At 37.7% G+C, this 13,034-nt stretch overlaps 1 protein-coding gene across 3 annotated transcripts; it reads left to right on the top strand.

The window, feature by feature from the left end:
• The first annotated feature begins 2,762 nt into the window (after nt 1-2,762).
• CtsL1 (cathepsin L) lies at nt 2,763-11,794 on the top strand. Of its 3 annotated transcripts, none has more exons than XM_085201599.1 (7): nt 2,763-3,008; nt 3,577-3,694; nt 4,259-4,461; nt 7,335-7,500; nt 8,889-9,094; nt 9,587-9,785; nt 11,583-11,794. In XM_085201599.1, exons 2-7 carry the CDS (start codon nt 3,599-3,601, stop codon nt 11,742-11,744), a joined length of 1,032 nt encoding a protein of 343 aa, XP_085057725.1. In that variant the 5' UTR covers nt 2,763-3,008; nt 3,577-3,598; the 3' UTR covers nt 11,745-11,794. The 3 variants fall into 3 exon arrangements, with proteins under 3 accessions (XP_085057725.1, XP_085057723.1, XP_085057726.1); XM_085201597.1 differs by having other exon boundaries at nt 2,765-3,008; nt 3,598-3,694; XM_085201600.1 differs by lacking the exon at nt 2,763-3,008 and adding an exon at nt 3,105-3,246 and having other exon boundaries at nt 3,598-3,694.
• The last annotated feature ends 1,240 nt before the right edge of the window (nt 11,795-13,034 follow it).

The following is a 13,034-nucleotide window of genomic DNA, read 5'->3' as shown; positions in this document are numbered from 1 at the left end:
TGCAAGATCTCGGAACAACTATCAAGTCAGTTCCAAGTGAGAACTCATCAATAGCCAAGGGCACAAAACCATTTCCTGCCAACAAAGTAACAGTATTACTCACCCTCCAAGTGAGAGCTCATCAATAGCCAAGGAAACAAAACCATTTCCTTCCAACAAAGTAACAGTATTACTCACCCTCCAAGTGAGAGCTCATCAATAGCCAAGGAAACAAAACCATTTCCTTCCAACAAAGTAACAGTATTACTCACTCTCTAAGGTACAGTTTATTGGTTCTCCCTCACACAACTAATATTTCAAAACAAACAAAGGTTACAAGTCATACTGCTACCATTTCTAGGTTTCCTTATCCAATGTTACTCACACCCCCTTCACCAACCATAAAATTGTTCTAATCGAAAAGAATTGTGTAATGAATGCCCAATTATTAAGCTATGAATCTCTTCTTTCTTTTTTTTTTTTTAGTCACTATGAATTATGCTCAACTGGCATGCTCGAAACGCCATATATCAAGAATCTAATTCAATTTCAAATTCACTAAGCCCTATATACATTGACAAGAATCATCTCAAGGCAAACTGGCACCCGTCTCTCCTCTAGCACACTAAGCACAACCACAGAACTCTTCAGAATCAGCCTGCATAAAACATCAACCACCTATGCTCACCAGTAATCACTCACTCATTCATTCAACCATGAACATCACCCTTAAGGCACCCAGAGTCATGTGATAAACATTCTGAATCATTCCAGTTATTAGCACTTCTAACCCTCTCCACCTCCTCACACTATAGCTCAATATTATTGATAACAGAGTCAGTTTGATAAAAAATAGTTTTGTATTATTCAACTATTTAAAGATTTTATTGCATCAGAAAGATTACGGGCTAACTTGGTAACCCCTGAAGTACATTGAGAAGGTGATGAGGTATCAGAGGCCATACTTTCAGATAATGCACCTTTGAGAAAAGTATTAAATCTAACAGTTAATCATTTAAATTTGTTTTTAACAAACTAGCATGACAGGTTGAATTATGAGAAGAAATATTATTTTGTGTATCTTTTTCAAGTTTGTCTAATCTCCAAAGAAATGCATTGTAATGCTCACCAGTAGAGGCACTCAGATACCTGGAGACACACAGAGACGCGCCGCGCATTGCAAGCAGAAGCGCGCATACACGTGCGGGGACGCATCGAGAGCAGTGGCGCTCAGGAACTTGTTGCGCATCGCGAGCAGTCTCGCAGACGCATCGCACATTGCGAGCAGAGGGTGCGCAGACGCACACCAAGATGCTCAGGTAAGCGTCGCACGTCGCAGCAAGCAAGCAGAGGTACACAGAGACGCGCGGGGACGCGTCACTTGTCGTGGAAGCAGAAGCACCTCATAACGGCACGGCGGCGGCATGAATGTCCTGCAACAGCACCAAGAAAGCACCAGCGCGAGCGCTCGAGACATCCTTAGCGCTCGAGTCCCATAACATGGCTTTCAAATGACTTAACCTATCTCGCTAACCGCGACCACGTGTCGTGTCCGGTCGACGTGATTTGTTTTGTGATTTACTTCCAGCATCACCCATATTTAACACTGTATTTCTATATAGGCAATAAATAATTTAAGAAAAGAGAAATGATGAAACTGGTGTTTTATTTGCTTTCACAAAAATAACAAAATTATAAGGTACAAGGATCTGGCCTGATGGGCTTAGATAGGTATCCCACTTCTGAAATTAGGTTTCAGAAGTGAAATATCAAAAGAAAACTATACAACACTATTGTTACAAATACAATCTTATTTATTAAAAATCAAAATAACTATAAACTGAAGTTTAAATAACTAGAAACTTATATAAAACACCAACAACATTCGAAAACACATATAGGTATTTACTCAGTGTTAATTACAGAAGCTCTTTTAACCAATTCACAATATTTATTAATTAAAACATTTAAATTACTTTATAACTTGCTAATAATGAGCTATTAACAACCTAGTAACAAATCACATCGACTACCACACGTGTAACCTCAAGTATATGAGGGCCAAATATGTCTTCCCGCTTAAATTAGTAACTTAACAACAAAATGAAAAGAGCGGGCTTTTGATATTGACAGTGACATTGACACATTGCAGTACTATATTTGACAGTTGACATTTGTAGCACGGTAGTCTCCTAAGTGTATATAATACTTTCAATGTTTGTTTCAATGTCAAGCCACTATATTTATAACCATCGATTTGCATAAGGTAACAATTGCACAGGTTATTTGTAAATAAGGAAATTAAAATAATAATAAAATAAAGTCAAATCAGCTTTACGTTGTATTTCGCATACAGCAGGGAAGAAGAATCCTAGTGTTAAGACAATCCGTTCCCCACTTTCCGCCGAATTTTGGAGGCACTGTTTGCTGAGTAGCGGAACTCATCGCCGCGCTTTGCCTGGACACCAGAGCGAAGAAATGGAAATATAAATTTAAATAAATATTTCATTTCCTCGAGTGGGGTTCGAACCCAAAATCACTCGAGTTTACAGTTACACTCTGTGGCTCTGCGCCGCGACTGGCCTCTAAAATAATAATGTAGACAAACCAATATCTCATTTATTAAAATATGTATATACGATTCGGTAATTCGAGAAGCCTGTTCATGCTAATCGATTCGAATCGATTGTTCAAATGAAATCCAATGTAATGTAATATTTGATTGGCCCTTCGACGTTCATTAATTTATATATATAACCTGTGGAGCTCTTATTATTCATTCGTTCGATAATTACTTCCGGTCTCCTTTGTCGCCCAACAAATACTCGTTCGCAAGCAACGTTCAACATTCCGAAAAATAAAAAAGAAAAATCATATCGAGCTCAGTGTCGTAGTAGAGCAGACGCTTCAATTAATTATTTATTTTCCTTGCGTACTAAATCGCCATTACATTAGCACTACAGTTACAGTATTATTTGATTCTGATTTAAAATAAGAAATTAAAGTGGTCCATTACTATATTAATAAAGGTAAGAATAATATAACGTGTAAAGTTATAAGTGGGTGTAGAAGGGCAACGGTTTCTTTGTTATGATAACAAACAATAGAGCATCAATCGTTTGATGCGTAGTTGTTTTTAGATAGCTTGTGGTCATTTTTTGAGTTACTTCCGAACTTTAAGATAAGTGTTATTTTTAAATAAGAATTTACTTTTGACATTAAATGAGGATTTATATATTCTTCCATATAAAATATAATATAAGGGAGGTAGGTTTTCTAAAATTTCGGTTGTTAAATTTACTGTATAATTACTTTTATTGTAATTTTATGTATGAACCGTAATTAAAAATGGAATAAGACTTATTTTAATAATTATTATTGTATAATATTTTATAGAAAGGTACATCATTTTTAATATAGTCCTTTTTATTTTTTTACAAATTACCTCACTTTGATAATACCCATCGCTAAACTTGTAGAAACTTTCACATCTACATACTTTAGAAATTAGGACATACAGTGCAGTATCGTGTTCTTCTAACCTAATATATTTCTCTCGTCTAAAGTGTTATACCTTAATTATTAACTTTATTTTAGCATATATAATATAATTACTAGGATGAAGACCCTGGTGGTTTTGTTGGTGGCAGTGGCGTCGGCCGCGAGTGCCGTCAGCTTTTTTGACCTCGTCCGCGAAGAATGGAACGCATTCAAGGTAAGTCTCGACTTTTTCGCATATAGCAAGGTGCGTATAGTGAATCTAGTGTTGAGTAACAGAACTAAACGCCGCGCTTAGTCTACCAGAGCGGAGAAATGAATATAAATTGAATATACAACAGACGCTGTCCCACTGCATCACGGTATTATCAATATGCACTTTTTTAGCTTCCCGCTGTATCCCACATATATCAGGATAGGTAGAGGAACCCAGTGTTCAGGCACTTCGTTCCCATTAAAGCGCTTCCGTTCTCCGCCGAATTCTGGAGGCATTGTGTGTTGGGTGGCGCAACTCAACGCCGCGCTTTGCCTCGTTACTCGTTACGTCGCAAGAAAATAAAAAATATTTAATTTCCTCCAGTGGAGGTCCAGGAGGCCTGCGGCGCCACAACTGAGTTCATGCCCATTATCATTTGCGTGTTAAACAAGCTCATAGCTCCTTATCACATTGTAGATATACAATACTTGTTTAAAGCCCCATCACACAATATAACTAAAATAAAATTATTATTATTTATAAAACATAAATAAGATCAAAAATTTATATATAATTTATTTACAGCTAGAGCATAAGAAAGTATATGACAATGAAGTAGAAGAGAAGTTCCGTATGAAGATCTTTGCGGAGAACAAACACAAGGTGGCAAAGCACAACCAGCGGTACCAGCGTGGAGAAGTCTCCTTCAAACTGTCCACTAATAAATATGCAGACATGCTGCACCATGAGTTTGTTCATACTATGAATGGCTTTAATAAGACTGCAAAGTGAGTTATTTATAGGTTATTATTGTTACCATTGCTGTTAATTGATGAAAGCCAAGTAGTACATTATGTACCATGTTACCTCTCAGTTACCTCTGTTTTTAAAAATATGCAATTTGGGAAAACCATAGTGATCACTTTCTGTTAATTGTACATTGTGTTGAAGCTGGAGGAGGCCCATTGGCTCCATCATCACACACCTCATGGTTTGAGATTGAGATTCTTAGATTTTATTACATAGTTACAGCTCGATGTAATAAAAGCGTGTTGATAACGAAGACATATTCTGACCAGGTACAGGTACCCGGGATGAAGGAGATAGGGTGAGGAGCACAGACTATGACACTATGACATATGCACTATGTAGATACACATTACGGCGTTATGACTGAAGAGCTGTCGTGTATATACTTGCTTCCGTTTGACCACGCTGTAAGACTTTGCACAAAAACTCGTGTTGTCGTTATAGCTGAGTGTTTGTTCTGTTTTCCTTATCGACTACTGCCGCCTGCCCACTGCCCGCTAGACATTGCGTGATGAAATAATAAACAAAAGTATGTTTATTAGTTAGATTTGCTTTACATAGCGTTTTTGGGTCAACAAGATATGTAAATATATAATAAATATATAATTCAGCACGTTTGTATGGTTCTCTAAATATACATTATACAAATGACACGAATTAGTGACTATTTGAGTATAACATTATTATAAACATTTCTTTATATAATATACTAGAGGACGCGCGCAGCTTCGCTTGCTTATTTAGGGGTGAATTCTAATAAACCACGAAACATGTGTTCAATGAAATATTTTTAAGAGTCTAAATTTAAAATTTTATAAAAATCGGTTGCCATTTAAAGATTTTTCCATACAAACTTTCAAACTCTTATTCGCACCCTTAGGGGGTGAATTCTAGAAAACCATGAAACACATGTTCAATTAAATGTTTTTAGGAGCCTAAATTTCAAATTTTATAATAATCGGTGACGTTTTAAAGATTTTTCCATACAAACTTTCAACCTCTTATTTGCATCCTTAGGGGGAGAATTCTAGAAAACGATGAAACACGTGTTCAATTAAATACTTTTAAAAATCTAAATTTCTAATTTTATAAAAATTGGTACAAACTTTCAACCCCTATTTTACCCCTATTTTAGGGTTAACATTTTTCAAAATCCCTTCTTAGTGGATGTCCAAATTACGAAAGCAAACATCTATTCAAATTTCACGCTTCTACGCACAGCGGTTACGGCAGTGCGTGCGTCTTACCTCAGTGAGGACAAGATCTTTTATATATATAGATTTTTATTTATGATTGTAAATTATTATGAAAGATTGGGGCATCAATGATATTTATCATATTATTTAATTAGGGTTCCTTACCTCAAAAAGCAAAAACGAAACCCTTATAATAAGATTTAAGGAGGATTACTTTGTCGACAGTCTGTCACGTGACCGCGGGGATGTTTCGAACTGAAGTTAATATTATATGTCCAGTTCATGTCTATGGTATGGCCTGAATTTACGAGTACAATACAAATGAAGGAAAGGTTCCGAAAAGTAAAAATTTACAGATACTTCTTAGAGAATAAATAATAACAGACTTATATTTGTAGTGCTCATTGCATCTTGCAATTAGTCACCCCTCTAATGAAGGTCTAAGTCTGTATGCGAGTATAACTAAAGTTCTGGTAATGGGAACAAATGAATAAAAGACGAAATGATAACACGCCTTGGGAATGAAATGCTCGCTCCAGACTGTTTCAAAGGTATGGTAAGGTACTGGCCGGTTCTTCTCAGGTCTGAGGCATTAACTTTAGTGAACTGGTGGTAAATTGTTTGACATGTAGCTTCTTATTTTGAATGAAATTATTTTACTTTGAGTGAAAATGGTAAGATATTAGAACTAGTTAATGAAGTGGTATATTTAGGAAGTATGTTCAGTAGAGATGAAAGATACATAACAGGATTAATGGTACAGCACAGCGCAGCCGCACGTTTGGCCGTACACAATGCAGTGTTGGCACCGACGCTGTTATACGGAGAAGCGGTTTCTTCAAGGGTTGATGTGCCGATCGAACGAGTGAGTGATGAAGCGGCAAGAGAGGTAGGGGGAGACCTCGGTTGATCATATTGAAAACACAATATTAAACTGAAGGAAGGTCAAATAAAAAGCATGAGGACTCCCCGGACGGCATGTACGAAGAGGTTGATGACAGTGGAGGAGGATAAAGAGGTACGCAGGGACCCCGTTCTCTCGTGAATACCCCGCTAGGGATCATCCATCCATCAGCCTTTTAAAGTCCACTGCTGGACGTAGGCCTCCCCCAATGCTCGCCACTCCGTCCGGTCCTGCGCCCTTTGAATCCAGCGAGGAAGGGATACATAGTAATATTTCGTACAAAATTAATGAATATCTCTTATTAAGTTTGTCAACTGTTATCAGTTGTGTTTCCCGTTGACCTGGTTTTTATTGGTGCGTGTCGAGAGAGAACGGAACAGGAGGTACACGAAACATGCGATATTGGTCCTTGTTATTGTCCTTCTTGTAATTTGAAGAAATTGTAGTTTGTTTAGTAATTTAACATGAAATACTTAGATAGTGCATATTTAAATGTGTCAAAGCTATTTCACAAGTGAAGTGACTTATAAAGCAGTTCTCTCTTTTCTTAATTAGTCACACCAACGTTTTTTGTTATCAGCATATATAAAAAGATTTGTTCTATCTTCAAAAATGACGAAGATATTAAATATTAAAGTATGGCGTCCTCAGCAAAATCTGGCTAAGCGTGTGAAGTCATGATGCGGTTTAGTTGCCAGTCGGCGTTTGCGAACATTTTCATAAATCCTGAGCCGATGTGTTGGTGTGACAGGCACAACAAGGCGCTGTACGCGCGCAAGGGCGCGGCGGAGCGTGGCGCGGCGTACATCGCGGCCGCCAACGTGGCGGCGCCGGCGCGCGTGGACTGGCGCGACCAGGGCGCCGTCACCGACGTCAAGGACCAGGGCAAGTGCGGCTCCTGCTGGTCCTTCAGCACCGTGAGTACTTGTTTGCATTCGTTACAAGGCTAGGTTAATGTTATATTATGTACGTTAGCATCAATAGAATTAAACAAATATAACAAGTGATTGTTATATTAAGTATATAGTCATATATATCATGTAAAATAGTTATAATTACTTATAAATACCAATATTGTTAAGAGCAAAATGAAATAGGCATAAAATATTTAGTTGTAATTATTTGTTCTAAATATTAATATTTATATAAATTATAATATTTTTTATTAATTTGAATAACTTGAAAATACGATATAATGAGTAAGGCTGGTGTTTGTTGCAATTGTACGTAGGTAATTATGCGATGTGAATCACATTTCCGCGTGACCTAATAGTTACTCTAATGGAAGTTGGACACCTCACTTGTTCATATTCATTGCGATTGTAAACAGGAAGCTGTAGGCTTGATTCCCACTTGAGGAAACAGCGCTATAAACCTATTGAATAACTAACGATTGAAGGATTTTGTCATTTGACTGTCAGTCAATTCTGACTGACAGTCAGACTGTCGATGTTAATGAATTATTTAATTTACTCGTTCAGAAATAGCCTTAACTGTAATGATTGCATATTAAAAAATATACCCATATTGAACTTTAGATGTTAAGTTGAGTTAAAACAAAGCAATTGGTGAAAGTTTTAAGTAAATCGGTTCAGTACTTTCGGGGATTGACGTGATCATCCATACAGACAGACAGACAGATGAAGAAAATATTTTTTTGCATTCTATTATTGTTTTTAAATGTCGCTCTATCCATTTCAGTCAAAAATACTAAATGTACATACAACATTTTTACTGTTTTACTATATATAGAGAAGAGATTACTAAAAAACAAATAGCGGACTGTTGTACACATAATGTAGGTCCGCACTCCTCGGCCTACTGCACTGCATGGTAATACGGTTTTATTGAAGTTAAGGGGTCCATTTACCGTTTACACTCCGCGACACTATGTGTTGAGTTGCGGACCTGAACGCCGCGTTTTGTTGGGGCGGGTGGTAATGCAATGCAATTCTACTTTTTAATTTTTAAGTACTTATTAGTTATAATTTATTACAATTAAATGAACATCAATGGATATAATTTTCATAATTGTTTTAGTTGTAGTTTTATTTTATATTATAGTAGTGTAGCCAGAGAAGGTTTCCAGCGGAAACCGAAACGTAACCTTCGGCTTTGGTCTCAGTTTCGGCCAGACAAACGTTAAGTATTAGTTCTTTTCCATTGTTTTGTCGGTGGAGACGTGATCGATGTACTGCTTAACATTTAACCTCTCATTTCACATTAATATTTATCGTGAATTTATTATATCAATGCCTGCTTACTAATGAGTCAAGGGTGATCTATTTATTGCATATATATACAGACGGGGGCCCTCGAGGGACAACACTTCCGTCAGAAGGGTTTCCTGGTGTCCCTGTCGGAGCAGAACCTGATCGACTGCTCGTCGGCGTACGGCAACAACGGCTGCAACGGCGGCCTCATGGACAACGCCTTCAAATATATTAAAGACAACGGCGGCATCGACACCGAGAAGAGCTATCCTTATGAGGGCGTGGACGACAAGTGCAGGTAACTAACCTATTTTTGTTATCGTAAATATTAAAGATATATACTTGTCCTAGTGGGCCCGTGCGGGGCTACGCCCCCTTGAAGTAGAAATATTAATAAAGAAATTGAAAACTAAACATTCAGTCAATTAAGTAAAACAGTTGTATACAATTAGCAAATTTGTCGAACTAAGTACTTTAAATTGAAAAACATTTTTTATTTATAAACCGATTGTAATAAAATAAACCCTATATGTTTTCGGAAACTTGCCAGTATCCAATAGTGAAAACCGCATCTAAATCGGTTAAGGCGATTCTGAGATTAGCGATAACAAACGCACAGATAAACAGACAAAAATTAAAAAAATCGTTGTTTTGGGTTCTATTACGTTAGTAAAGGTTCCCAATAACATTTTTTTTAAATATCTTCTAAGTACAGACACCGACCCTCTTACGATTTTATTATAAGTATATGTAGATGATTGTTTAATGACGTTATTTCAACAACCCCCAGGTACAACCCCAAGAACGCGGGCGCGGAGGACGTGGGCTTCGTGGACGTGCCAGCCGGCGACGAGGACTCGCTGCGCCTGGCCGTCGCTACGGTGGGGCCCGTCGCCGTCGCCATCGATGCCAGCCACGAGTCCTTCCAGCTCTATTCCTCTGGCGTCTACTACGACGAGGAGTGCTCCAGCGAGAACCTGGACCACGGGGTGAGCTTTTAGTCTGACCTACAGCACGGGTAGATATGAAAACACGTATGTCTAAGAATTTACAATGTATTCAGTGTATAAAAAATATATAATTTTACTAAAAACACCAACCAATTCTCTTTAAACACACTTTGATAATATAAATACAATTCAGGTATGCCTAAATTATCAACCAAATATTTTTTCTCGACTGCTATGGAAGGGTTATTTTGTATGTATGTATGTATGTAATATTCTTTATTACCTTATATCTGTTCTGTTCTTTATTTATACCTTATATCTCCAGAACCGCTGAACGGATTTACATAATTGAGGTGTCGTTAGATTCGTTTTAGCAGCCCAAGTGTTCTTAGATATCAAATGGGTATTAAATTCAAAAACTCAATACGAGGATTTCAAAAAGGTATATCATGATTATCATTACCGTATAAAAATAATACAATGAGAAAGTTAAAAATATAGACTCTTTTACTTTTAGTTTTATGCAGTCGGGGGTTTTTGTTTCCTTAAATATCTTTTTATTAACAACATTTCTGATTGATTAGGTTATTTGTTGAAATAAAATTTCGTTACACCGTTCTACGTTAACTGTAGTGTCCAAACTAGTAAATTGTGGGTTGCCTTTGACTTTGACTCGCCGCCGAAATGATGATAATGAAACATTATTTATCTTAAACTCGGGGACTTAACCAGTGGGGTTAGAGTGGAAAAAATATATTCGAATTCATTTTGATAATAGTATTTAGCGAGGAAGGCTGTATGGCGTCGTGTCGAGCCGATGTTACTTGGGTGCGTGACGTGACGGGGCTTGCAAAGATACGCAAACAGCGGTCACGCCGGAACGAGTCTAGCGGCTCTAACTTTTGTTGATTGCTTCGCCTATCCTGTATTGATATTATCTACTTATTTATATACATTTGTGTTTATTGGTACAAATTCACGATTCCGCTTCTATGGTTAGGACTGCTGTTGGCGACACTAGACCCTTCCAGATTACAGTGGGGGTTCAGGCTCGGCTCTTAGTCCGTCCTTATTCAATGTAGTGGTCGGAACTGTCTCGGCTCATATCAAGAGCATCATCCGACCGGTTCTTTTATATGGCAGCGAATGTTGGCCAGCACTATCTCGGCACACTCAGGAGCTTCACGTTACGGAAATGAAGGTGCTGAGGCCATGTGTGGCGTAACGCGGTCTGACCGCATACGCAACACATTCATTCGAGGTAGTCTTGGGGTCCGTGACGTAGCGGATAAGCTCCAAGAGCGTCGCCTGAGATGGTTTGGCCACGTTACGTTCTGGCCTAAGAACTATGTCGGATCCAAGTGCCTTGCTATAATAGTTACTTGAGTGAGACCTCCCGGACGCCCAAGGAAGCGCTGGTTTGATGTCGTGACGCAGGACATGAGAGCCAATGGTCTAACCACCCAAGACGCAAAAGACCGTGCAAAGTGGAGTAGGTTGAGTAGGAAGGCAGACACTGGCAATAGCCGGAAATACTGCCGGGAAGAAGAAGGTATAAACCCATTTAACGCGGTTTCTCTTATTTAACTTTTTATTTTAACATAATTGCGAGTTATTACAATGGATTATTTTTTTTCATGAAATGATATATACTAAATATACGTATAATATATATACGTATATAAAAAAAACACTGTTATATGCACAAAGTTTGCGTTATTGGATGAGAAAACGTTGCTTTTATATTCGCGTACCAAACGAGAAATGATACCGTCATGCTGCCATGAAACAACATGTAGCTTAAGTTCTGTAACACGCAATGTCTTACATACGCAGGTGCTGGTCGTGGGCTACGGCACGGACGAGGAGGGCGGCGACTACTGGCTCGTGAAGAACTCGTGGGGGCGCTCGTGGGGCGAGTTGGGGTACATCAAGATGGCACGCGGCCGCGATAACCACTGCGGCATCGCCTCCTCCGCCTCCTACCCGCTAGTGTAGCTCGTAGTAGATAAGTTCGTAATTATGTTATAAAATATATTGTGATATTATGATGTGTTTCATTTTGTGATATTATTTGTATGTTTAAAAAATACAATTATATAAATATGAACCCTATTGTTCACTCGATGAGAGCTAAGTAATCCATCATCAATCTATATAAAAATGTACTGGTGTAATCTTAGTAGGGACTAAGACCAGAATAAAGAAGATTTTTTTCATATATCAGCATCAATGGCATGTAATTTTTTTACAAAAACGATATCTATGTTGAAGAGTTAATATTCAGCATAAATTTATTTATTAAGATCATATAGCGGTTTTTAACAGACTTTCAAAAAAAGGAGGAGATCAATTCGTCGGAATCTTTTTTATTTATGTTCACCGATTATTCGAAGACGCCTGAATCGATTTGAATAATTCTTTTTTTGTTTGAAAAGGTGGTCTCATGGTGACCAAGTCCGAATCTGATGACGTGATCTCTCTCGTGAACTCTTTAAATTTTATAGGCACACTTACAAGAATTTGGATATATTTGTAAAGAAACCTAAGCACAATTTGATGACGTGAACTGATGATGAAGACCAAAGATGGTCTACGTTGTTGTAATACCAACTTTTACTGTAATAGTTACAAGGAAAAACATTGTTAAAAGCATTTTAGCCAGAAATGAGATTCCTCAATCGTTGCATTTTTTCCAATCGACTTTAAAAACGGAAAACTAAACTGTTGATGAATCTTGCTAATTCTTTTAGGTATGGGTTCGAAATATTTTTCCCTATAACATATAGGCTCGCATAAAAGGCTCTGCCTCTATATAACCACATGAATGTTGACACAGCATGGACCCTTTGCAAGTAGATACTGCAAGAGATCATTTTGAAGTGTAGCTACGTATGATGAGTTCTTAGACTTTTGAAGATTTTTTATTTTATTAATGTGTGGCGTGCCATTGGAAAGGCCTATGTCCAGCAGTGGACGAGGACAGGCTGATGATGATGATGATGAGGAAAGTAAGTTTTGTGCCTAAAATACCGTCTTTATCATTAATTGAATTAACTTCCTGAAGCTTTATGCCATTTAAACAATGTTCAGATTGGATTATTTTAAGATTTGTGGTAGACTTTGTTTACAATTACGTACGTTTAATAAATGTCCCCAAGGCAGTATATTTATATCTCTTATAGCTTAGACAGGCTGTTAAAGTTCCACATCAGGTATCCAGAGATGTTGCCTAGACATAATAGCTATATAACCAAAAAGTTTAATTCAAATCCGTCCAGTAGTTCG

This window comes from Heliconius melpomene, chromosome 18 (assembly GCF_056956725.1).
Source record: "Heliconius melpomene rosina isolate 202511_hmr_F chromosome 18, ASM5695672v1, whole genome shotgun sequence".
NCBI classification, from domain to species: Eukaryota; Metazoa; Arthropoda; class Insecta; order Lepidoptera; family Nymphalidae; genus Heliconius; species Heliconius melpomene.
Note: the sequence above shows the minus strand (reverse complement) of the source record. Positions and strands in the feature narration are given on the sequence as shown.

Coding starts and splice junctions, on each gene's coding strand:
- CtsL1 (XM_085201599.1), top strand. CDS start 3,599: ATGAAGACCCTGGTGGTTTTGTTGGTGGCAGTGGCGTCGGCCGCGAGT. Junction 4,462..7,334: donor GGCTTTAATAAGACTGCAAA/GTGAGTTATTTA, acceptor TTGGTGTGACAG/GCACAACAAGGCGCTGTACG. Junction 9,786..11,582: donor GCGAGAACCTGGACCACGGG/GTGAGCTTTTAG, acceptor TTACATACGCAG/GTGCTGGTCGTGGGCTACGG.